A 27316-nucleotide genomic window follows, 5' to 3' on the forward strand; every position below is an offset into this window, starting at 1 on the left:
CATAAGTATAATTTAAATATGAAGTTTAGGATCACACAATATACCATTATCACATGAAGACTGATAACAAATTTCTGGAAGCTATTATTTGTATTTCCCCGAGAAAAAAGTGACTGAATTTGATGGGACAGACAGACAAACTAACAGATGGACAAAGTGGGGTATAACTTTGTCTAACCTTAAAAAATTATGAAAAGTTGGCAGATGCTCTTTTATGAACAAGAGAAAATGTCTGAAGAAAAATTTGAAAATAAGTTTTTTTCATTTTTCAGAAGACTTAGTTTTTAGTAGTACGCTTTTCATACTTTCTATGATTTGATTGTTACACAGAAGCTGCTTCAAATAGCATCTAAAGAAAATATTACTTTGACTTTAGTTTTTTACTCTAACAGCAACCATAGCAGACGAGACACTGGTTTGAATGGAATCCTCTACAAATTTAATTTATACTGACAAGCATAAATGTCTTGTAATTCTTCAAGATAAAGATCATATGACCAAGCTTTTAATTCACATCATTTGTACATGATAGATATGATCATTTTTGATATTGAAAAACCTATTGAAACCTTATTGATTATATAAAGACAATGGCTAATTAAAACTCATAAGTATGATAATGAATTATTTTATTTGTTGTTGAAACAACGTCTTAAAAATATCAGATACAACAATAGGATTTAATGTTGTCATGGAAACATGTCTAGTGTTTTGATGCATTACCATGTTACTTGTTATTTATATTTGCCACAATTAAATGAACTGTTTGTTAAAAGTCTTGGACCAGATATTTCATGAAAGGATCTTGCATTATTCATGTTTTGAAGGATCTGAACCTTTCCCCACTTACTTGAATATCAATAAATAAAACAGTTTATCTTAGAATCAAATTGGAAAATTTTGAGTCATTGTGAACCAAACATAAAATGGGTCCATTATATTGTCACTTTGCTTGAAAATAGCATTTTCGGTAAAATTTGTATTCTGCAATTATGCCGTAAATTAGATTGCATCACCTCATAAATTTTTATTTCTAGGAATATTTCATGAAAATATCATTTATACCCTAATGCTAAAGTTAATAAAATGTAAATGACTATTCAAATAGTAAAAAAATCATTCATTTCGTATTTGTGAATAGAAATATATTTTGCAGAAAAAGGGTTTAATTTAATTCCTACATGTAATATAAATGCTTACTCATCTTAACATACACTACAGATCATCTATGTTTTGTTTGTTGGAAGTTAAAAGGAATGTCGAGAAACGATACTACCACATTGAACAAAATTTCAGTATACATACAAGATTTTATACAGAAAACTGATAATCACAAAGTGCTTAACACTGACAATTCACACAAACATGCAACCTCGACAGCTTTACAAAGGAGAAGGTCCGGTAAGGGCTCGTTTTGGCCTATTATTCGAAGTACATCTAATGAAAGATTTTTTACATTTTTTAAACACTCAAGTGTCTACCTCAGTTGATTCAATTAGTTTATGTAAAAGATTTGGACTGATTTGGTCATTAAAGACGCTCAAATTCAAGCTTTATTATGAAAAATCTATCAAATATGCCATTAAACGTCACTTTTCAGATGGTTTGTGTCTAAAATGTAAGTGGCCGCATTCGTGTTCAGTCTCAACCTTTATATATGTTATGTATTATCATCAAATACAACATATATTTAAATATTAAGACTGAACACAAATGCGGCCACTTCCATTTTGGACAAAAACCGTCGTAAAATTAGCACAAATGCTAAAATTGTGAAGATTTCAGTAAGATTGCATGATTTTTTATGCTATTACCTGATGCATGTGCATTGTATTGTCAAAAACAGCCCATATTTATGGAACAGAAGTATTTTTCTTTCCAAAAATTAGCTAAAGTTTACATTTTAACAAATTGGTAAAAATGCTATATTTTGGGGCCAAAAAGGGGTCTTACCGGGCCTACTCCTTTACATGTGGTGTTATTATGCAATTTATTATACAACAACTTTAATATTCTGATAAATGCATGATATATTTTGCACGACATCAAAAACAATGTACGGTTATTTACCAGGAACAGTGAAACTTATCCAAGCTGAGTTCAGTTAAGACAGGTGTCCAGTTTACTCAGGGTTTCACTGTACTTTGCATATTATAGATACTGCACAACTAGAAATGAGTTATATATTTCTTTAATCATCTAGTAACTTGTATTTATTGTCAAAATACTTTTATTTTCCTATTTTTTTATTTCATGGTTCCACATCTTTTCACTTTGTTTTTTTTTCAGAAATTTTAATACTTGAGTGGTTTTGTTCTTGCAATGTCTGAAACCATTAATTCAACAAAGATTTATCCTGGCCTAAACATGATAATACTTAAATGTTGAAGAAATGTATATCAACTGTGGACACAGTATTATGCTTGAGATAGTAGAAACAAGCAGACATAATATGTGGCAGTTATATAAAGTCCCAATAACTAATGATTTTTTCTACATACAAGGCAAATTGGATCCATGAATGAGAGTATATTTTAGATATTAAAAGCATAATACAATGTTCATGTACTATGAAGGTATTTAGTCCTTGTAAAACAAGCATATGCATGAAAAATAAAATTTCACTTGTTATTTTAGTTCCTCCAAAAGTTGAAACAACAGTTTTCAGAAATCAGTAACAAATTGTGTTTGGCCACATGAAAATTTACATGGACATGTTAAAGCATTTGACAGCATATTTCAGAAAATGTATTTAATAAATTTACCACAAATACTATGAAAAAGGTCATTCATAAACTACTTGAATACATAAAATATTGAAAATTTGATGTTCAATGAACCTTTAATTAGTTGTTAGTTTAAAAAGTTGAAATATAATTGCTGTGTTTTTGTTCCAATATATATATATGTGAGGCATGAGAATATACATGATCAAGTTATGTCATGTAACTGTTTATTTAATGATATAAATGATCAATTAACTTATAAAATAATATATACACCTTGTCATCAAACAGTGATTTCATATAAATACACATAAGAAGATTTAATTTAAATCACTCTCACTTGTGTTTGGAGTTCAATGGATCAGTGTGAAACAAACTGACTACTGGTACTGGAGATTTAGAAATAGAACTTTTTTTTTTTCTTTTTTTTCAAAATAGAACTCTTGATCCGGCTATATATCTGTTATATGTTGAAAACAACAGAGACGTTTAGAATGACTCATTTACAATCAACTAACTGCATTAGATATGTAATAACACACAACAAAGAGTGATTTATAATTAAATAAATTTAGGTGTACTGTAATTATCAAGACAAAATTCTGCATAAAACATTGTAAAAAACTCTTCTAATAGCAAGCTTTCCATAACAAAGCAAGAGTAAGGTGTTGTTTATATTAAGTGGATTTTTCTTTTCATTATCACAATAATCCTTTAAAATGCACATTGCAAAAAGAATCTTTGTTTGAATTAATTCTTGATAATAAAACAAAAATTTAATACATTATTTCTATTCCCAGACTAATTTTGAGCTAAAGAAAATCCTTGCTATATGAAGAAAATCACTTCATGACAAATTACAAACTAATGTTACCTATTCCTTGCACAAACCTCATAACATTTAATAAAAGAATACAAATACTCTACAAAAAAAAATGTGATATGACACAAATATAAATATCAACAAGCACTCCTATAACAAAACATCTACAACAAATCACTCAATATTATCTTACATATGTGTAACAGTTCATTTTCTGAAGAATTATACTCTATTTTTACAATTTTATCACCTATCCTTTTTCAAGGAAGTAAAATAGATAAGTACAATTATTGGTCAGGCAAAATGCTTAAATGTCAAAAATGCTTGCCTTTATATGCTCAAGTAAAAAAAATGCGAACAATTAAATATATTTCTTGAAATAATATTTACATTTTTTCAGGTTTCAACAATATTTTCTTAAAATTTCAAAAGCATGTTTGAAATAGCATGATAGTATCATGTGAATTTACGCAACACAATTAAATAATTATGGTTTGTCCCATGATTAATGGAAGGCTATATTTTCATGAATTTGTGCAGAACAACAATAAAGAAGATCATAAAACTATATAAATATTTTAAGTTTGGTCAAGTTATTAATATTTATCTACTTTGAAAGCACTTCATTTTTTGCAAACTTTTTCAAGCATATTTTGTGTTGTGTATTTTAAATATTTTTGCTACCATAAATGATACAATTACAAAAGCATTTGATGTCACCACACAATTGCAAACTAAGAATTTTAATTTTGAGGATTTGATAATCTTTCAGTTATTCATTACATCTCTAAACTAAAATTGCAAAATGAAATGTTTATTTTTCATTAAAATCCTTTCTTAATTAACTGTTAAATTTACTAAATCACAATTCAAAAGAACTATAGTATGAGAATAAATATACGGATATTTCTAAAATTCTTTTAAGATTTTTATCTCTTTTCAAGAAAAAATTGGCAAAATTTAAACAAGATTCAGCTAAAAATCATTAAACCCCTAAATTTTAAATGTATGAGCATATCATACCCATGAATATTTTCTTCATGACATTGTACTGACAAATTACACTTGATATCAATATGTTTATATAACAAATGACAAAATGGACAGCGACAAAAAAAATTATAGCATTGCTGAATTGTTAGTAAGCCTTTATTGTCTAACAACAACAATAGTATTGTTGCTAGTATTTCCCTTGATCATCCTATATGTACAAAAATAACAAAATGTCATGAATGTTTATCACTATTGGAAGAGATAAGAATTAGTTTGAAATTAAGAAACAACTATTGGAATTTAAATAATCCACATTTGATGTGGGTCCATTTAAATTGCACAATACAATAGGAATTACACATGTTAAGGAACTGGTCCAGAGAATTCCAAGTTACTGATAGCTTTCAAACTGTACAAATTATTAAACTTTTTTTCTTACTCTTTTAAAGTGAAATCTATAGATTTCTGAATTCATAGTAACAGGTGCATAATGCCCTGCAGATTTATCCCTGAAGTTTGATATAACAAACCTTTCAATTGGATTTGGACAAGAAGTGGATCATTTATAGACACTTACTGACGAAAGTTCACATCATTAATTTATATCCTAGCAATGCTAATAATCCACAAAACCATTAAAATTCAAAATTAACAGATCTATAGACGCATCTCATTAATATCAATATACCTATGTAATTGTATACAAACATCACAACCAAATGTTTAAGCAGATACATGAGAATATCTGGCTTTTCAGTGTTCTATATAATACCTTGAAGCAAGAATAAATTAGCTATGTCTAAATAGACAACTACAATGGGAGATAACTCATCCAAAGTATAAAGAACTGTTATATAGGTTAGCATGTACAAACAACATAGATTACTGAAAGACTACAAATGCTAACAGTCACAGATTCCTTTCTTCTGTCGCTGTTGTTCTCTTTGCTGTAAACGACGTAATGAACTATCACCATATTGTATACCTGATCCCATTCTCTCAGGATCTAATTCACCTACAAAAGATAAAATCTAATATAAGAATTGTCATTATAAGTACACCATAATTTAAGGATTCAGTGTTGGTTATCAATTTTTTTGTTCCTCATTGTTGTATTCTTCACTTCCAAAGACCTGTGACAAATAAGGGTTGCAATATAGTCAAAGTATTTTCCTATTGATGACCTTTTTAATGTTCCTTTTTTTTCTAAAAATATGTTTGTTGATGGTTACATACTAAGAAAAATACTTACACACAAGTTATTGTCCTGAAACTAGAAAAATGCTTGTTTTGGCCACTTTTTGGCCCCTCATTCCTAAACAGTGGGGACCATCACCCCCAAAAACAATCCCAGCCTCCCTTTTGTGGTATTGAACCTTTTGGTTTAATTTCATAGAGATCCATACACTTAAACTAAAGTTATTGTCTAGAAACCAAATGTCTTCAGACGACGCTGACGACGTCATACCAATGTACGACCACAAAAATACGACTGCGGTCGATTAAAAAGCTTTGGTATGTTAGACATGAATATTCATTTTTCTTTCAGCTTGATATATAGCTTTCAATATTCAAACTTAGTTAAAAATTGCTACAATATTCACTTAATTTTAAGTACAGTTGGTAACCCCATACAAAAATGTGTTGTTAGTTTCTCTATGTTGTTAGGTTGCTGTCTCAATGATGTTTCAAATATTGTTGATCCTATTTTCAACACAAGTACAATTTTGACCCCCTTAAATTTTTAGACATCATTACAGAAAGCACTCTGTAAAACAGTGTATAAATGGACAAGTATATAATTTTAGTAATTTATTATCTTATGAGTGTGAATTTTTTCAATAATGGTATTTATGGCAGCATAGAATTTTTTGGGGGTATAAAGATTCCTTTTTCCTTATTATTTTGCAGAAAAATACACTGCAACATTAGAAATCATGCTCTTAAGTATTCTTTCCAACATAAAAAATTCGTAAGGGTTCCGCGGAACCCAGTGTCTCGCCTACTTTTGCTGTTAATCACAGGCTCAACAAAATTGAGGAAAAAAATTAATAAAAATATTCCTCTCTATACTATCTTTTGATTGTAAGTAGCTTCTGTCCAAGTTTGGTAAAAATCCAGGATAGTTTATGAATCTAATAAATGTTTTAAAAACTTAAACTGCAGACTGTTATGTAATGTTAACTGGAAGAAAAACTAAGTCCATTTATAAGTAAAATACGGAAAAAATGGAATAAAATTTTAACAAAATTTCCTTTTAGATACTAGCTCTTAATCATAAACAAGCTTCTGTCCAAGTTTGGTACAAATCCAGGATAGTTTAAGAAAGTTGTTAAAATTTTAAAAACTTTAACCACAGAGTGAATGTAATGTTAACTGGCAGAAAAACTAAGTCCATTTATAAGTAAAATATGGAAAAAATAGATTATTTTTTTTTTTAAATTTACTTCTGGATACTATCTTATGATCATAAACAAGCTTCTTTCCAAGTTTGGTACAAATCCAGGATAGTTTAAGAAAGTTATTAAAATTTCAAAAACTTTAACCACAGAGTGAATGTAATGTTTCCTGGCAGAAAAACTAAGTCCATTTATAAGTAAAATACGGAAAAAATGGAATTTTTTTTTTACAAAATTTACTTTTGAATATTATCTTATGATCATAAACAAGCTTCTGTCCAAGTTTGGTAGAAATCCAGAATAGTTTAAGAAAGTTATTAAAATTTCAAAAACTTTAACCACAGAGTGAATATTTGTGGACGCCGCCGACGACGACGACGCCGACAGAATGTAGGATCGCTATGTCTCGCTTTTTCGACAAAAGTCGAAGGCTCGACAAAAAAGATGTTTGTGATTAAAAGAATTTACTTTTAGAATGTCGACATTTACTAATAAACTGTTATTACACATATATGTCTCGCATTTTTGTAATTTTGATAATGCAAATGTTGAAATTAAAATAGCAATACTTTAACATGTAGGTTATGCAAATATTCAAAGTCAATAAACCATGACTGAAGGTACATGGCTAAAAAATCTTCATGGAAATGAGATGTGCCAATGCTAATACAACTGCATACCAAATACCATTGCCTTCATATAAGTCGAGCCCTTTAAACAAACCTAAACACAAACATTAACTTGTAAACTATGTAAATGTTTCAAAGTCAATGAACCATGATGAGGGGATGGGGCTATATAATCTCCATGGAAATGATACTTGCAAATCACAAACTAATACATGCCATACACTAAGCAAAAGTTTCAAAATCAATAGACCATGACTGAGGGGGCGGGGCCAGATATTCTCCATGGAAATGAGATACGCCAATGCTTATACAACTGCATACCAAATATCATTGACCTACCACTAGTGGTTCACCATGAACTAGACCTTATCACGAACTAATACATTGTTGACACTGCCCCCGCCGTCGCCGGAAACAGCATACCTATGTCTCGCTTTTTGACTCTGTCAAGGCTAGACAAAAATGCACTGATAATCAATGTGAATGATGTATGATACACACTTCAAGAGACAATCACACTTGATTAAATAATCTGTCAATTTTCGTTCATGACTGGTAATTGTGAGCTTGAAAAAAAAATCAAATAAATGGGGAATGTGTCCATGGTGATGATGCCCCCGCCTGCATATCATATAAAGTTATAAAGGGACATAACTGAAGAACGGTAAAAGTGACGCTACCCAAATTTGTACTTGATCTAAATTTTGTAAGAATAAGTATTGTGTATAAGTTTCATAAAATTTGGTTGAGGCAAACTTAAGTTAGAGAACGGAAACGAAAAATTCAGCAATTTTTCCATTTGTAAAGAGGCATAACTCTAGATCAATTAAAGTGTCCCCCCCAACATTCAAACTTGATCTGTATTTTGTGGTAATAAGCATTGTGTATGAGTTTCATAACATTTGGTTGAGGCTAACTTAAGTTAGAGAACGGAAACGAAAAATTCAGCAATTTTTTCCATTTGTACAGGGGCATAACTTTAGAATGGTTAAAGTGACCCCATCAAAATTCAAACTTGATCTGTGCTTTGTGGTAATAAGCATTGTGTATAAGTTTCACAACATTTGGTTGAGGCAAACTAAAGTTAGAGAACAGAAACCAACTTTGGGACATACGGACGGACAAGAGTAAAACTTAATGCCCCCTCCGCTACGGTGGGGGCATAAAAAACAAAGGTTATTTTATGTTTTTTTCAGTCTCATTGAACTTCTGACATATACCCTTAGGAAGAAGTGTAGCATTTTTAAATGTTTTTTTCTATTGTATATAACCAGATAACAGACCTGATTCAATCTTGGTCAAAATATTTCTTGCACACTTCAGAAATGTTTCTTCAATATTTTCTCCAGTCAATGCACTGGTCTCTAAAAACATCAGTTCTACAAAATATAAAAAAAATTCTCATACCATATATTTTGAAAATGTCACTCGGTAAAAATGTACAGCCAATAATAAGTTTGTATTCACAGAGTTATTATTTAAGGATGAAGTATTTTAAAAAAATTTCGGAAGAACTAATGTTTGTTTAAAAGTGAGTTGGTTTGTGGACCTGCGCTATATGTGAAAGATAGTATCCATCCTAATCTAAGTCAGATATATATATAACTAGTTACTAGTTGTGCAGTCATTGTCACTTTTATTTTTTATTAAGTTTGATATACAGTAAGTTCAGAAATATTTGCCTTGTTTTTATCATTGTGAAAATTGCAACTGAATAGGTTTTTCAAAAAATAAAAACTGGCATTTTAAGTTGTGATATAATGTATTGTTTGCAACATTTCCTAAAAAAGCAATAATTAATATCACATTTTGTCCATTGTATAACAATTACAATAATAAATGTATGCACACATTTCTCCATTTGCAGTAAACAAATCTTACAATCTCAAGTAAATAGGACAGTGTATATGCTGCTCTTCACAGATTAGTAAGAGCTAATGAGCAATGACATAGTTACCAATATATAATAAGTATACAAATTTGGGAGTTTTATTCTAAGACATAAAGTTTTGGATTAATAGAACTTGAGATTAACTAAAATATATCAAATATGAAAATGATAAAATATTATAAAATCAGATAACTATATCACACATAATATATCAATTTCTAAATGAGATTATATATATAACAAATTCAATAAATTTTGCCTAACTTATCTACATTATAATAATTAAGCATATGTCAAACTGAAATATTTAACACTGATGTTTATAATTTCAAGATATTCAAATTACTTTCATCTTGACATAATATGCACTACTGAAAATATAAATTCAGTACTCTTAAAATTATATGATTCTTCTCTATGTTAACTAATTGTATTGAATATTTAACCTTTTTAAAGAATTGGTGTAAATTCAATTTCAAGCCCTAAAATAATAATTCTTTTCATCTTCAAATCATACCATTTTCTTGTGCAAATCTACTGGCCTCGAGAAAAGTAACTTCTCTCTCAGCTTCCAGATCTTTTTTGTTTCCTACAAGTATGATGACAATATTTGGACTGGCCAGCGTCCTGGCATCTGTCAACCAGTTTGTTAAGGCATTGTAAGTCTCTCGACTGAAATAAAACAAACTTTAAAATGTGTTTCCATATTTTGAATGAAAACAGTTGACTATTCTTTTTTGTCAGACACAGGTAAACTTATCTATAAAACTTAAACAAAATTAAAAATCAAAGTTCAAATGTCACTATAAAAACAGGAATATATCAAAAATTTCAAATACTGTAGATTCATTGTCAATCTTTGAAAAACGTTTTGTGGATTTAGTAGGTATAGGTTAACTATGAATAGAAATAATGAATGATTTTCAAATTGTCTGTAGGCTTGTATATAGACTTTCGCAAAACCACAAAATAAAGTATCCACAAATTTCTCTGTAATCCACAAAATTGTTACCCATGAACATAAAATAATCGACATTAAATGAAAAATTGAAACATTCCTTGGAAAAGGAAATTTCCCATCAATGCTATGTCAAATACTTCACCATGCCACTCAATGTTAAAAAAAAAGTTATCTTTCTGCTGAACTTACTGTAAAACATGTTTTGATTTTTTTCTCAAATGCATACGATAATCAGTTTTGCTGGGTTTTTTTCTCAGAAATATAGATTCCACCACTGCATCAAGTGTGTTATGATATTTCTCCACTCGAGAGAGTTAAATTTTTAAATGCGAGGCTTGCCGAAATATTTAAAATATAATGTTGAGAGTGGAGAAATATCATAATTCATGAGATATAGTGGTGGAATCTGTTTCTCTAATGATTTTAAGACGATATCTAAACAAGTTTATCCTTCCTCTTCAAAGATTTGCAGAAAGTTGTATTCTTAATAGATGACATCAGGCGGCATGGTCACCTTTTTTCATGATGTTACAATAGGAAATTCAGAAGAAATCAAGAAAATTTGATGTCATAATTGAAATTTCAACCAATCAATTGCAGAGAACAAAGTTTTCTCTAGAGAGGAGAAATATATTTCTCACACCAATCGAGACATGTGAAAATAGCATGAAAATTAGAGAACTTGTAATCTCTCATTCATCCTGTTCATTTGCAAATACCTTGGATTAAGTATTATTTGTATGGTACTAATTGAAGCTTTTGTGGTTAAAGGTACCCAGTTTACCTTGAATTTTAGTGTTTCACAAAAAATAAAATTTCATATATAGATGGAAATCAAGTTTAAAAGAAAAAATGTATTTCCTCATTCCACAAAAAACAGTACCATTGTAAGTAAAAGAATCCTCACTTCAAGAAAATTTCAGTAATTCCTACACACAAAGGTGACTTGGAATTACATACAAGTGGTCGTTCAATTCTCTGTATCCTTCAAATTTGAGAGATTTGAGAGATTTTTTGTTGTTGCATTAAAATGAACAATTCAAAGGTTAAATGTTTGATCTCTGGTAAAGGATATATCTATAATAATAATAAAGAAAACTTATCATTGAAAACTTCTTTGATTGATTGATTGATTGGTGTTTAATGCCACTTTGAGTACTATTGGCTATTTCGTAGCAGTCAGCTTTTATTGGTGGAGGAACCATGACTATACGAGTCTTACCTTGTTATATCATACACAAGAAGTGCACCTGCTGCACCTCTATAATAACTTCTTGTTACAGATCTGAAATACATCATCATTTGGAAATAAAAATGTTCGAATCAATCATCAACAAAAAAAACCATAAAACTAAATTATAATATTTTGTTTACATTTATTGCTCTTATCAATATCAACAATCTCCTAATTGTATTAGTTTCAGGAACAAAGTTAACGCAAATCTAGTACATTTGAATCGATCTTATGTGAATGTTACTTGAGCAGTGCTTTGTCCTGAATGTGCATGAAATATATGATAATGTTAGCAAACAATAATCTATCTAGCAATGACTAAGAAATGAGTATGAAAAACAAACTCTTTTATGAAATCTAATATTTCAATAAATACATTCAATACGTACACTTACAGTAATAATTACCATTCTATATTCTGATACTTTCCTACATCAATAAATATCAAATAAACTAATTAGTAATTCTAATACTGCAATTATAAGATCACTCCATTCAAAGCCTACATTCAAGGTTGTCATTGTGACCTATAGAACACATTGATCCTAACAAGAAGTGTTCAATATCTGACATAGTTGCCAACCTCTGACAATGACAAATCATGTCATGACATGACATGACATGTCAATAGCGTGTGAAAACGTGCGACATAGATGCAGACTTTTTATCTGTACCTTGACTCCTCAATCATTTATCACTTTACACCATAACTTTGTACTTGATCGTTACTTTGTTCAAAGTACTTTGTTGCCAAGGTTACCTACCTGAACCTTTCCTGACCAGCAGTGTCCCAGATCTGTAACTTTACTGACTTGCCGCCAACATTAACCACTTTACTCCCAAACTCTACTCCAATGGTGTGATTAGAATCTTGTTTAACTACAAATTGTACAATAGCTTTGATATTATATTACTAGATATATAAATTAATAAATAAGGGCTAGGAAAAACCTTGAGTTAACTAATACTAGATCCTGATTTCATTGATAATGCTAAAGTACCAATTCTAATATGACGTGCTTCTTTCGCTTTGTAAACAACACTGTGATAAAATTCTTGATATATCTATACTTAGTGCAGACTCAAAGATGTACATAATAATGGCTGTTACAATATACCTCCCACGTAAATCCACATGTATCGTAACCTATGTGCAAACGCTATGCCGATTTCGCTGTGTTAAAAATTGCAATTGAAAAAAAAACTACAGAACCTTTATTCTTATTCTGATGCATAACGAAAAGAATTAATGTATTAGAGCTCGGAAAAATGTACAAAATCAAAATGAAATAAAATTCTGCAAAATTCAATGAATGCTTTTGCTGCATTAAAGTCATTTCAAAATATGACGTCATACGAATGAAAACCCTAAAGCTTAAGGTTTTTCCATTACGTGAAGTCTCCAAATTTGGTTAATACATGTATTGCATTAAAATGGAGTTTTAAGGTAGGTGTTGTTTTATTCTCTTTTCTATTGTATTATTCACATTTTTACTGATTTCAGCAAGTCAACATGGCGGCTCCTTAGTTACAAAATGTCAACTGTGGATTTTTACATCACATTTGTTCTATCAAAATAAAAAAATAAACAAAAGCCATACCAACACCACCCCTCCCTTTTGTGATTTTGCTGAATTTTCAATATACATGTTTTAATGTCAATTTTTAACTTTAATTGTTCATAAAATATTTATTTCAAAAGATACGTTTTTCACACCTTTCAAAACATATTTAGAAAAATTCTAAAAAATTAAAACAGAAGGAATAAACGTATGTCTGTACGTGAAAAAGTAGTTTGAAAAATGACAGGAGAGCTGTCTGATATTTTAAAAGATTATATGGCCATTAAATGGAGCTTGTATTATATGTTTCTTGTTAAATACACTTGTACTGTGTGTTACACATCACATTTACTATAATAATTTGTTCATAATAACATTACTGTCTGATGTTGTTATAATGATGATTTATATATAAAATTTACACAAGTTTATACTAGATCAATCAAATGTAGTTTTTACTAAAACAAAGTATAGAATATACACATACTTGATACAAGATAATAAGTATTTATATTAATAGAATAAATTTACTTACATTTATTTTCTATAAACTGATGCAAAATACAAGATTTTCCTGTACCAGCACTCCCTATCACCAAGAATTTAAATAAGAAGTCTGAAAATAAAATTAAATGTTAGTACAATGTACATTTATGTATTTGACTTTATATATCTTAGTTTGACAGCTACTTCGAGTTTGAAATCTCTGGGACATAGATGTTTCGGGAGCTATTTGCTTGAAAGTGTAAGCAACGGACAAAATTTTTCAAGTACATGTGTTCATCAATACTGTAATGTATGCAAATGTACATGTCAAGGCTCCCAAAATTTTATACATTTATACTGTTTTCGTACATGTCCTTTAGGAAAGTTGGTATTTATTGCAGATCTTTCATTCTGCATAAAATTAATTCATAACCTTTCTAGACATGGGTCAATTTAAAGCCTGACACACAAAATAAACACATTTCTATTCTTGGAAGACTATTTAAAACCCACATCTCCATTTATTGAAAGGAGTAGGCCCCGGTAAGACCCCTTTTTGGCCCCAAAATATAACATTTTTACAAATTTGTTAAAATGTAAACTTTTAGCTATTTATTGGAAAGAAGAATACTTTTGTTCCATAAATATGGACTGTTTTTGACAATACAATGCACATGCATCAGGTACATATGTAAGCATCATAAATCTATGCAATATTACTGAAATCTTCACAATTTTAGCATTTGTGATAATTTTTAGACGGATTTTGTCCAAAATGGAAGTGGCCGCATTCGTGTTCAGTCTTAATATTTAAAAACGTGAACAAATAATACATAGCATATATAAAGGTTGAGACTGAACACAAATGTGGCCACTAATATTTTAGACAAAAACCATCTGAAAAGTGACGTTTTGTGGCATATTTGATAGATTTTTCATAATTAAGCTTGAATTTGAGCATACATCATGATACATGTGTAATAGGCCAAAACTAGCTCTTACCGGACCTTCTCCTTTATGTAACTTGTTGACCTCTAGATGTGTTTTGATTTTTATGCCATTGAATTTGAGTAGCTGTTTCATTGACCTACATCAGGCTACATGTTTATCCCACATTCCCTCCAATTTTCATTTCAATATATGTCATGTATGTAATGTATGTATGTATATGCCTGTCCCAAACATTTGCCAAACCAAAAGCCTATAATTCAGTGATGTTGCTTGTTGCTGTACACCTGAATAACATACTTGTCTTTTGTTTATTATTTTGTACATAAGTCAGGACTTGATTTTCTTGGTAAAATTATTTTTACATTTTTTCATGTCTGGGTCTTTTATTGAAGCTTGCTATGCTGTTTGTATTTTGCTCAGTGTCGAAGATGTTATGGAGACCTACATGGGTTACACTAATGTCCTGACAATGTCCTGACAATGTCCTGACAAAGTCCTGACGGATATGAAAATGCTAATTACGTTTTCATTATATAAAGGATTTACTTTAAATTTGGAACCAAGCAAGATGACAACATTAATCTAATAAATAAAAGAAAAAAAATTTAAAAAAATATTTTTAAGAGTTAGAAAACTTGACCTTACCAACTTCGACTTTGAAATCACTAATGTCCTGACCGATATGAAACGGCTAAATACTTTTTTATTATTCACAGGATAGACTTCAAATTCGATATCAAGGAAGATTAAAACATTTAATCCAAAAATATAAGAAAAAAATGCAAAAAAAATAATTTTTAGAGTTAGAAAACTTGACCTGACCAACTACGACTTTGCCGCAATTAATGTCCGGACCGATATAAAACTGCTAATTTCCTTTTTTTCTTTGGAAGGATTAACTTCAAATTTAGTAGCAAGGAAGATTTCGACATTTAACAAAGAAATAAAAAGAAATGAAAAGAAAACAAATATTCAAAAGACCAAAAAACTTGACCTGACCAACATAGGCTATTCACCAAAAAAAGACATGTTCGTTTAAAAAATAGAAAGACTATGTATATTTCTTAAATAAATGTCTTTAAGTTTGATAAATATCAATATTTTATTAAATATTTAAATGACAAAAAGAAAAAAATGTGAACAAGTATTGCAAGGGTAAAAATATATTGACCTGACATTGTCGAACTTGTCCTGATCAATTTTCTAACTGAAAGAAAATGTTAACCTCTTACCTTAAATTATTGAAATTGAAAATATCCGATCACAATGATATTACAACATTGAACGCAGAAAGATACTGTTGAAATGAAACGAAAGAGAAATATTAGAACCAGTTGCTGAATGTGAGTATTGTTTATGCATGTTAACTTTCTGTTATTGCTCTAATTGTTAATCTGATTAGGGGCTTGTTATGATTAGATTAATCACCTACTTGTTAATCCAATTAATTAATTATGAACGTGAACTGTGACCAGCTATTATTAAGACTGATAATTTATGATAAACAATACATTGGTATTTATGGGCTTCTACAAGCTTTGGTGATTGCTTTTTAATAGTGAACATTAGTTACTTACAGTTATAAATATAATACATATTTTGAGTCTCTTTCAAAAGTTTTCATAGTGCTCTAATACATACAACCTCAGTGCTTTTTATTCGAATTGATATATTGCTTTAGTGCTATTTTTCTTTGTATATAAATCTCCTTGCTTTTGTTTAGTGTAATTAATTGTAGAAAATTGTAAATATATTTTTTGTGCTTTTGTTTCATATTACTTGATTCTAATCATGTCTTCATTTCCAGTGCTGATTGCTGGCCATTCCCAGGCCAAGTATTTTAATCAATATTTATCTTTATCTGAAACTAATGTGCTTTCTTATTCAGGTTTTCGTATTGACCAGATGTTCAACGAACTGCAACCAACCATCGACAACTACAACACCGTGGTACTTCACGTTGGCGCCAACGACCTCTCCCGTGGTTCATCAGTAAAGACTCTACTCAGGAAATACCAACAACTGACATCAGACATTTGGCACAGCAACCCAACAGCAGACATCATCATATCTGGAGTCCTACCTAGAGCCGACAACCAATTCCCAGGGGCACTTCTGCGCACCAACTTCCTAACGGAACTCAACCAGAGAGCTCGGCTACTCGATACCAAACTACAGTTACTAGCTACCCGAGTTCCAAGACTCCACTACGTTGGTCACCCGTCATTCGCCCAGAAAGGTACTATCCAGAGACACCTACTCAGTCGAGATGGTCTTCATCTAAGCTACCGTGGTACATCAACTGTGGTGAAAGACATCGAGAGCGCCATTCGTCATCTACGCAAAACCAAGGATACTCATGACAGCATCTGGGACCTACCAACGTCAACACCAACGTCAACACCAACGCCAACACCAAAAGCACCTACACCAATGCCTGACCCAACTGAACCAGCTGTAGACCAATCACTGTACCGAACTGCACTACTCACTTTACCGATACGAACACCAACACCAACACCAAAACCAGTACTAACTTCAACAGGTATTCAGGTGATTGAAGAGTGGCCTGCTCTTCCACGGGTATGTTATCTGGTATCTTCTCTTATTAACACTTCATCTTCCTCTAACACTGTGCATGTTCCTACCACCACGTCCTCATCTATTCCAGCATGTACCATCTCACCAAATCCTGTTTGTGTCGCACCTACCTCCACTTCTAGCCGCTCACCCACTTCCACTTCTTACCGCTTGTCTACCTCCACTTCTAACCGCTTGCCTACCTCCACTTCTAACCGCTTGCCTACTTCCACTTCTAACCGCTTGCCTACCTCCACTTCTAACCGCTTGTCTACCTCCACTTCTAACCGCTTGCCTACCTCCACTTCCAACCGCTCACCCACTTCTAACCGCTTGCCTACCTCCACTTCTAACCGTTTACCTACCTCCACTTCTAACCGTTTACCTACCTCCACTTCTAACCGCTTGCCTACCTCCACTTCTAACCGCTCACCCACTTCTAACCGCTTGCCTACCTCCACTTCTAACCGCTTGCCTAACTCCACTTCTAACCGTTTACCTACCTCCACTTCTAACCGCTTGCCTACCTCCACTTCTAATCACTCACCGTCGTCTGTTACTAACACTCCCATCTATTTTAAAGGTGTCGGTCATGTTTTGTCTAATTTTTATCCATGTATTCTTACTTTCCAGGGGTTAACCTTCAGTAGTTCTGAACATTTGTATCAGTATCGCAAGGCTGTCGAGCATTCCGATTTCCATTTGGCGCATCTTATTCGTTCAGCTTCGACAGTCAAGGACTGCAAAGTCCTTTCAAAACATGTAAAAACTAACCAGAATTGGTTATTAATCAGGCAGGACATCATGCTTGAAGTTTTGGCAGTTAAATTAGATCAGTGTGCAAAATTCAAAAAATATTTACTTAGTACAAAATTATCTGAACTGATACACAATGTAGCAGACACTTTCTGGGGTATTGGTTGGAATGGCAGTGGTACCAACATTCAGGGTAAGCTTTTGATGCAGTTACGGTATAGTATTGCTAACACTCCTTCAGTTAACTCACTAGTTACCACCACTCCTATTGCTAACACTCCTTCAGTTAACTCACCAGTTACCACCACCACTCCTACTGATAACACTCCGTCAGTTAACTCCCCAGTTACCACCACTACTATTGCTACCACTCCTTCTGTTAACTCACCAGTTACCACCACTCCTATTGCTAACACTCCTCCCGTTTTAATTGGTGGTGGTGTCACAGTTTATTCAGTTACAGATCATATTCATCAGAGTGCCATTGTGGATATTTTAACTGATCCAGATACATCACGTACATCCGACATGCCACCAGCAAAGCATAAGGGAAACGAGGTATATTTGATAAGATCCGATAACCATGATGATTGGAAGTGTGACCAATACCAGTGGCTTCATTATGGGAGTAAATCAGTGACAATTAATAGTGTTGTGTTAGAGAAAAAGTTCTACAAGATAAGACTACCCGGTTCTAAAGGACAAATAGAAGGTCGAGGCAGGAATAGAGCAGTTGGTTCATTACAATTTAAGAGAACGGCATATAACTTTAAAGATAACAGGAACTTAGTGTTAGTGCATTACGAAGGTGACGAAACTGTGTATACCCCTCTTTCTCATGGGAATGTGAAAATCAAGATTAATCCACCGGAATTTATTCGAACTGCTCCATCAGTGTTGCAAACAATAGAAAAAGAAGTTAGTTCTGGTCTTAAAACCGCTATGGATGTGTATAGAGATAACATTACAAATAGTGATATTCCTGGTGTGCAACAAGGTGTTTTAAATGCAAGAAATGTAAAACAAGTGGAAAACATTGTGCGAAAAGTGAATGAACAGAAGAGAATAGGCAAAGATGATATTTACAATCTTATGTTGTTGGCTTACCACATGGAGGGATATATTCACGAAATTACTGTGTTCCCGGACTTGACTGCTATAATAGCCTTACCGGAGATGATATCGATAGTGAACCAATTGCTGGATGTTAACACTGAAGAGGATATACCGTTTCAATTTTTCTATGATACAACATTTAAACTTGGAGATTTCTATGTGTCGCCGCTAGTGTTCCGTAACATAATTTTTGAAGACCGCCCAATCATGCCAGTAGCATTTCTTATACATGGAAGGAAGAAAGAAAAAATGCATTCAAAATTTTTCGAATTTGTGTCATCAGTGTTTCCGAAGCTAAACAGAAAGTGTGTGCCATTTATTACAGATCGTGAACCAGGATTAGTGAATGCAATAGAAAAGAATTTTCCGAATAGCGATGTTATAATGTGTTGGAACCATTTGATAACCGATGCCAAATTTAATTTACATAAGATGGGTGCCGATCAGGAAAACATTGCGTTTTATCTATCGAACATAAGAGAATTACTGCGTTGTGATAGTGTTGAAGAATACAAGGAGAAAAAACAATTGCTTATGGTAAAGTGGTCAAAACCGATTGTTTCATATTTCAACAAAATGGAAAAGGATATATTATTTCATTGTGGGAAGTGGATAATTAACAAGTACGAAAATCTTTATGATCCGTTTTCTGGTGTTACCAACAATGCGTGTGAAAGCATGAATGCCGTTATCAAACGATTAAACAAATATAAAGAGCTTCCCGTTGATTGCTTCGTTTTAAGCATGTATTACCTTCAAGTATACTACATAACAGAAATTCAGAGAGGATTAGCCGGTGTAGGAAATTACAATTTGAGACATGAATTCAGACACGCCCGCATTCCAAAAGATGAAATTTGTATACCGAAACGTGTGATTAAACCTGATGATATTGTGAAACATGTGATGTCCGAAATAGATTCTGTGCGAGAAGAATGCGTTAAGGAATATACTGAAAATACATCAACAACTGTGCCGTTAAATCAAGATTCAAATTCTGTGCCGTTAAGTGAAGATTCAAAGTGTGTGCCGTTAATTGAAGATATCGAAAGTAATGAACTACAAAGTGTGGTTTGTGATAGTGAACAATGTACTAAAAACAGTGAAGAAATAACAACCGAAATTCCGAAAGTTGTGTCAATTATTGATAAGAATCTGTCGCAAAAATCGTTAGCCCGTCTTACAGTAGAAAACGACAATGTAACATTTGTGCAACAGCAGAAGGCATTTATGGTGAAGGGAACTCAAGGAAACATATATGCTGTAACCTTACTACCGAAAGAAACATGTCAGTGTCCATCGACAACACAGTGTTACCATATATTAGCTGCAAAAATTAGGTGATGAAACCGATAATAAACCGAGAGTTGTTAATTTAAGACTACTATCCAAGAGAAATTTGAAAAGGAACGACAAAAAATCGGGAAGAAAGAAACCACGTGCGAATGATTATGATAACACCGAAGTTTTACCAGCGCCGGATTCAGAAATAGTGGAAAATATCGATATGCCAGAAACACCAGGAAAACAATCGTCCACAACGGAAACACCTAAATCGAAGAAAAAAAATAAATTCAAATGTAAGGAACAGGATATGAATACTTGTGATACACCTAAACAAGGAAAGAAATTGCGATTTTCGGAGGATGAGGATGAAATACAGCTTATATCGCCGTCCGTGTCACCGAAGAGTACCTGCCGACTTCCGATGAAAAAGCGTAAATTAACAACAGACGCTAAAAGTATAAACCATACACCTTGGGTTGCAAGTTTAAATACAGAACACAAACTTATGTTGGAGAATAATTCATGGCTATGTTCCGAAATTATAAATGTGTGCATGAATATGCTAGCGAAACAATTTCCAATTATATCTGGATTTCAATCAACAGGTTTAGCGCCTCTTTTTGATGAAGATAAACAGTGTTGGACAGAAAATTTCGGGACATTCACCAGTCAAGATACACCATGTGTGCAAATTCACCATACCGGAAAATCTCATTGGATTACATCTCTTCAGACTAAAAAGGATAGTGCCGTTTATGTGTTAGATAGTTACAGTAAAGATTTCAGATTAACACCATCGACAGAAATTCAGTTATCAGCTATTTATTCTCATGGAAAAAAGAACTTGCTTGTTAAATTACCTGATGTTCAACAACAAACAAATGGATATGACTGTGGTGTTTATGCTATTGCCAACATGGTGGAATATTGTCTTAAAGAAAAACTCAACACTCAAAGACGTACGAAGTTTATTGAGAAATACATGCGACCACATTTAATATCGTGTTTGGAAAAAGGACATTTTACACCATTTCCTCAAAATACAACATCAAGTACAGACTTTGTTAGGATTTTTGCCAGAAGAATTGAGTGTAGTTGTCAGTGTGGTAAACCAGATGTTTTTGAGAACATGATTGGATGTGAAGCGAAAAGAGGACGGATCAGCTGTACTAAGTGGGTTCATCAGACATGTTCAGGAGTTTCAGAAGATTGGTACTGTGATGAACATCGCGATGCTTGAACATTGTATTGTATTGTATTGTATTGTATTGTATTGTATTGTATTGTATTGTATTGTATTGTATTGTATTGTATTGTATTGTATTGTATTGTATTGTATTGTATTGTATTGTATTGTATTGTATTGTATTGTATTGTATTGTATTGTATTGTATTGTATTGTATTGTATTGTATTGTATTGTATTGTATTGTATTGTATTGTATTGTATTGTATTGTATTGTATTGTATTGTATTGTATTGTATTGTATTGTATTGTATTGTATTGTATTGATTGTATTGTATTGTATTGTATTGTATTGTATTGTATTGTATTGTATTGTATTGTATTGTATTGTATTGTATTGTATTGTATTGTATTGTATTGTATTGTATTGTATTTTGTATCATCATAGATATAATAGCTATTATATCTATGGTATCATATTGTATTATATTGTATTGTGTTAACTCCTATATATTAGATATGAACGTTTTTCACTGTGGTAGGTAATCGTGACTAAATTGTTCTTTTCCATTTATCTTTATTGAACTCAATTTAATTGAATGTCTTCTTTTTTTCTGTTAGTGAAAATTGTGTGTATTAATTTATTTTATTTCTTTGTGATTCTAACATAATTGTAATTTATATGCTTGTATATACATCGTTTTTAAACAATATGAATCTCATTTCCTGCCTTTATATGACATGTATAATCACTCAATAACTAGATAAACAAAAAATAAATAATCAGATAGGAAAGAAAACATTCCAATTTGTGATTATAGTAATTAATATAGGTGTGATTTTATTTTAATGGTTCATATCACCTTCCTTTGCGTTTACTTTTATACAGTTTTTTTTTATTTAATTGTTACATCAAGAAGAAAAAACCTTTCCATTTACTTAGTTATTAAAATCATTAATGTAGGTAACTAATTACATTTCACTTTTATAATTATTTAATTGGGTTTAATAATTCAATAATTAGTTTCATTAGTCACACTTATTAATCAAATCAAATGAAGTAGAGTTGTGATGAGGGGTAAACAATACTCACAGTCAGCAACTTGTACTCATATTTCCCCTATCTTTTCATTTAACAAAATTTATTTGCTTTGGATGTTGTGTTTTATGGATAAGATAAATATAAATTCAATGACAATATAAGGTAAGAACTAAAAACGTTTTTGTTCGTGTATTAAGTTTAATAAATTGAAGGTGGTTAGGTCAAGTTTTTATTTCGTATGAAATATTGTTTTCCAATTACTTTATAAAAAGTATTAAAAAGAAAACGTTATAATTTGACTTGGTTTCAAATAAGAACTCAATCATACCAACAATGTTACAAGTATTAGCACTTTTATATCGGTCAGGACATTAGTCACGACAAAGTCGATGTTGGTCAGGTCAAGTTTTTTTACCCTCAAAGTATTTTTTTTCCAATTCTTTTCAAATAAGTATTAAATCAATATAACTTTCTTGTCTGGTGTCAAATTTGAAGTCAATCCTTCCAAAGAAAAAAAGGAAATTAGCAGTTTTATATCGGTCCGGACATTAATCGCGGCAAAGTCGTAGTTGGTCGGGTCAAGTTTTCTAACTCTAAAAATTATTTTTTTTGCATTTTTTTCTTATATTTTTGGATTAAATGTTTTAATCTTCCTTGATATCGAATTTGAAGTCTATCCTGTGAATAATAAAAAAGTATTAAGCCGTTTCATATCGGTCAGGACATTAGTGATTTCAAAGTCGAAGTTGGTCAGGTCAAGTTTTCTAACTCTTAAAAATATTTTTTTAAATTTTTTTTCTTTTATTTAATAAATTTATGTTGTCATCTTGCTTGGTTCCAAATTTAAAGTAAATCCTTTAAATAATGAAAACGTAATTAGCATTTTCATATCCGTCAGGACTTTGTCAGGACATTAGTGTAACCCGACCTACATGTACATGTATGGTTGATAACATCTATGTCATTTGGTCTCTGGTGGGTAGCTGTCTCATTACTACCATAAAATCTCACAATAAAAACAATACAACCATTTAGACAACAGGAACATCAAGATATATTTTAGAAAACAAAGCAGGAAATTGCTTAATAATTAAAGGATTCTGCATGAGGACTACATTATGCGTAACAATCTCTATAAACAAACTGGCCCATATTTTCTTTATTGTATAAAGCTTAAGTGATTTCTTTTTTATATCTTAATCCATGAACTTTGGATTTTAGTGTATATATTCATAGTTTTACTAAAAACTTTTATGTGTGTGACAAACTTTTTTATAACCATTATAATTCCAATGAGAAGGTGTTCCATGATTGGAAGTTAATACGTATAGAAGAAGTACAAATGAAAGAAGTTATTCGAAGAATTAATATCTCATATCATAGCTAGGTAGTACATTTCTGTATTTGTATTCCCTTTTCTTTGATGTCACATTCAGAAAAAGATGTTAATAAAGTCAACATCAAAAATTGTGATGACAGACGATGAGCATGATGAGCAAAACAAGTAGACAGGATGTTTCACTTCCGCGCAGAACAATGAGTTAAATACAACATTCGGGACTCCCAGTCAGCTGTATTTTTAATATTTAAACACTATTCATTTACCGTATGATTCAGACATTTCCAAACTACGACTTGACGCATTAAATTGACCTGGTAAGGCTTGAAAAGGATTCTATTTTCAGTGTTGACAGCTGATATCATGAAATCTCGTTTCTTTTTTTGGCGAGACCAGGACTAAGTTTTGATACAAATACGGAAAGAACCTCATTAATATCCGAAAACAGACCCTTTCAGTTAGTACTTTTTTTACGGCACAATGTTTTAATAATCAAACACCGTAAGTGCCCACTCTTTTACCAAAAGTTGTTTGTGTCAAATTGACATTTTTTCCGTTTTTTTGACTGCTTTTTTATGTAAACAGGCTTCTAAATTTACACATGTCATACACCTGAGAGTCACTTTAAAATGTCTCAGTATATCCCATGTCCCTGCAACTAAGGATTTTTAAAGTTGGTATAGTTATTATTGCTATAAAAATCCATGCTGCGTAAGTTTAGATTGTATAAACATAATGATTTTTTGTGAGCTTTTTTACGGCTGATTATAAAAACGTGAACAAAAAAATAAAACATATATAACTGAATACAGAGACATATAGTATTATATGTCTCTGCTGAATACAACTATAAATGATCAATCAAAACAAACAGATTTCTAGTAATCTTGAATAAAAATGAGATATAACTGTCAGACAATCAATACATCAGCCCATATGGCAAACGTCTCCTTAGTCAGCTGTCTGGGACACCCAGTGACAGCCGCGAGACTCAGCAGCGGTAAAATCGAATCGCTTAAAAAGTAAGCACTATATTAATAGCGGATAGCAAAGCAATTCCCATATTAAACTACATTGGTCTATGTGCATATCAAACAAAAGACACTCTCAAACATTGTAGACAAGAATATACTTCATGACAAAAATCTCTATTTTGTTGATCTTGTATTACTGATCTTTTAGTCTGTTTAGTTTCTCTCTATCTTCTTTAGTTTTTGATCAAAACACAAAAGAGGGTAAACAAAATCCTCATTTAAGGGCAATCACTCCTATGAAGAGTGACAGTCTACTAACTATATCGGAAAAATTTGACTTTTAAATAGATCTTGCCTTGCTGATCATTTTTGTGATTTAAAGTGTTTATTTACCTATTATAATTTAAATCATATAAGGCATAACGGAAAAAAGATGTTTCTCTCTAAATATTATAGTCTTATAGCTTGCTGTTCGGTGTGAGCCAAGGCTCCGTGTTGAAGACCGTACTTTGACCTATAATGGTTTATTCTTATAACTTTTGACTTGGATGGAGATTTGTCTCATTGGCATTCATACCACATCTTCTTATATCTATTCATTATAATAGGCAAAAATGAAAAAAAAAAAATGGTAAAATTTGTCATTTATGGGCAATAACTTCTATAAGAATTTGTCTAACAGTTTTGACGTATATGGGCAATTGGTAGAGCTCATTATTCTGAACATTTTTGCTCCTTTCAGATTTTCTCTATTTATAACGATTCAAAATTTTTTTTTTGCATTTTTTGTTATTTCAAAAATCATATTTTCACCCAAAAATTCAAAATTCGATATTAGAACTTAAAACCCTCAATCAACACAATAAGATTCCTTATCTCGTGCAGTTTGAATTCGGGATGGCTCTACTGGCAAAAATCAACAACAAAAAAAAAAGATCGAAAACAAAACAAAAACAACAAGACCGTAAAGAAAAAAGAAAAAAAAAATCACAGTTCACTGAAAAAAGGGAACAACCAAAAGCATTGTCCTTTTCTTCTTATCAGAGTCACAGCCGGAGGCCTTCAACATTCACTGCAAATTCGGGATGGCCCTACTGGTACTGGCTTGAGCAGAATTACTTGTTACATGTCTATCCTGCTACACCATTGCATTGAAGAACAGAGATGTAGATATGCATAGGATTTTGTAAACATGATACATGATGTTAAGATGTCGCAAATGATGTTGTTGTTATCTTTGAAGTATATTGAACAGATAACGCTAGTTTGATGCCCCCCCCCCCCAAAAAAAACCCCAAAAAACAGAAAAAAAACCCAAAAAAACAGAAAAAAAACCCAAAACAACAGAAAGACCAAATAGAAAAGAAAAAAAAAAAAACCAACAGAATGACCGAAAAGAAAAACAGAAAAAAACAAGAAAAAAACAAGCAAAAAAAAAAGGGGGAATAACCAAATGCATTGAAACCCCGACATATTTGCACAACTAAAAGGAGGCTAAATTAATGAATCCGAACTATCAAGAACATAAACTTTCCATAATGCAGCATTATTTCTAGTTGGTCTTGTCATTCTATCCAGAGGCGATTTAGGTAAATGTTTTTTCTTATGGACAAACACTTTTTTTTTTGACTGCAATACATACAGGAACACGAATTTTTATTGAAGGTCAATGTATTTATTTTCCCCTTAATTTTGATAGGAAACAATTTCACTTCCTTTCTGAAGGACTCTGAACTTATATTTTTTTCAGCAAATTTAGAATCAAACAATTTATTTTTAAAAAATCCATGCCACCACCAATGAACCACGACAATGAAGCAGATGAACTCTGCCAGACAGATATGTACACCTTGTAATAATTCCACACACCTAATATAGTTAAGCTAATGAGTGTAGTATATGAGAAACGGACTTAAACATGGATAGATAACATTGACCACTGAAACATAAAAATGAGGTCAAGGTCGGATAAAACCTGCCTGGCAGACATGTACACCTTGCAATGATTCCATACACCAGATATAGTTGACCTACTATACTTATAGTATCTGAGATACGGACTTGCCCACGAAAACTCGTTAAATGACTCGTTGTCATAATAGTGAAAAGTTTGTCTTGTAAGACGGGTCGGGGTGAGCCATAACAAAAGACTTTCATCATTCTCAACTAAACCTGCGAAATGTTCTGCAGTCCACTAAATTAATAAGCCATCTACATTCTTTAAGAAATTACTTTAAGGTTTCCACGTTATTTGAATGTATGATGTTCTTAGAAGCAGGTCCTCACTTTTTTTTTAAACCAATTCAAGTTTCGATCATACAAGTACTGAATTACGTGTAGGAGCAAAATAATGTTTATGTTGTTGAGACTTAATTTCTATTT

General features: G+C 31.6%; 1 protein-coding gene across 1 annotated transcript; it reads right to left on the reverse strand.

The window, feature by feature from the left end:
- Positions 1 to 612: 612 nt before the first annotated feature.
- LOC127738783 (ras-related protein Rab-4B) lies at positions 613 to 24346 on the reverse strand. Its single transcript, XM_052250161.1, has 7 exons — positions 24227 to 24346; positions 13754 to 13834; positions 12421 to 12535; positions 11645 to 11707; positions 9979 to 10133; positions 8854 to 8949; positions 613 to 5557 (listed from the first exon to the last, which is right to left on the reverse strand). The coding sequence occupies exons 1-7, from the start codon at positions 24240 to 24242 to the stop codon at positions 5445 to 5447; spliced, it is 639 nt and encodes a 212-aa protein (XP_052106121.1). The 5' UTR covers positions 24243 to 24346; the 3' UTR covers positions 613 to 5444.
- Positions 24347 to 27316: the final 2970 nt, after the last annotated feature.

Source organism: Mytilus californianus, unplaced genomic scaffold, assembly GCF_021869535.1.
Source record: "Mytilus californianus isolate M0D057914Y unplaced genomic scaffold, xbMytCali1.0.p SCAF_4, whole genome shotgun sequence".
NCBI lineage: Eukaryota > Metazoa > Mollusca > Bivalvia > Mytilida > Mytilidae > Mytilus > Mytilus californianus.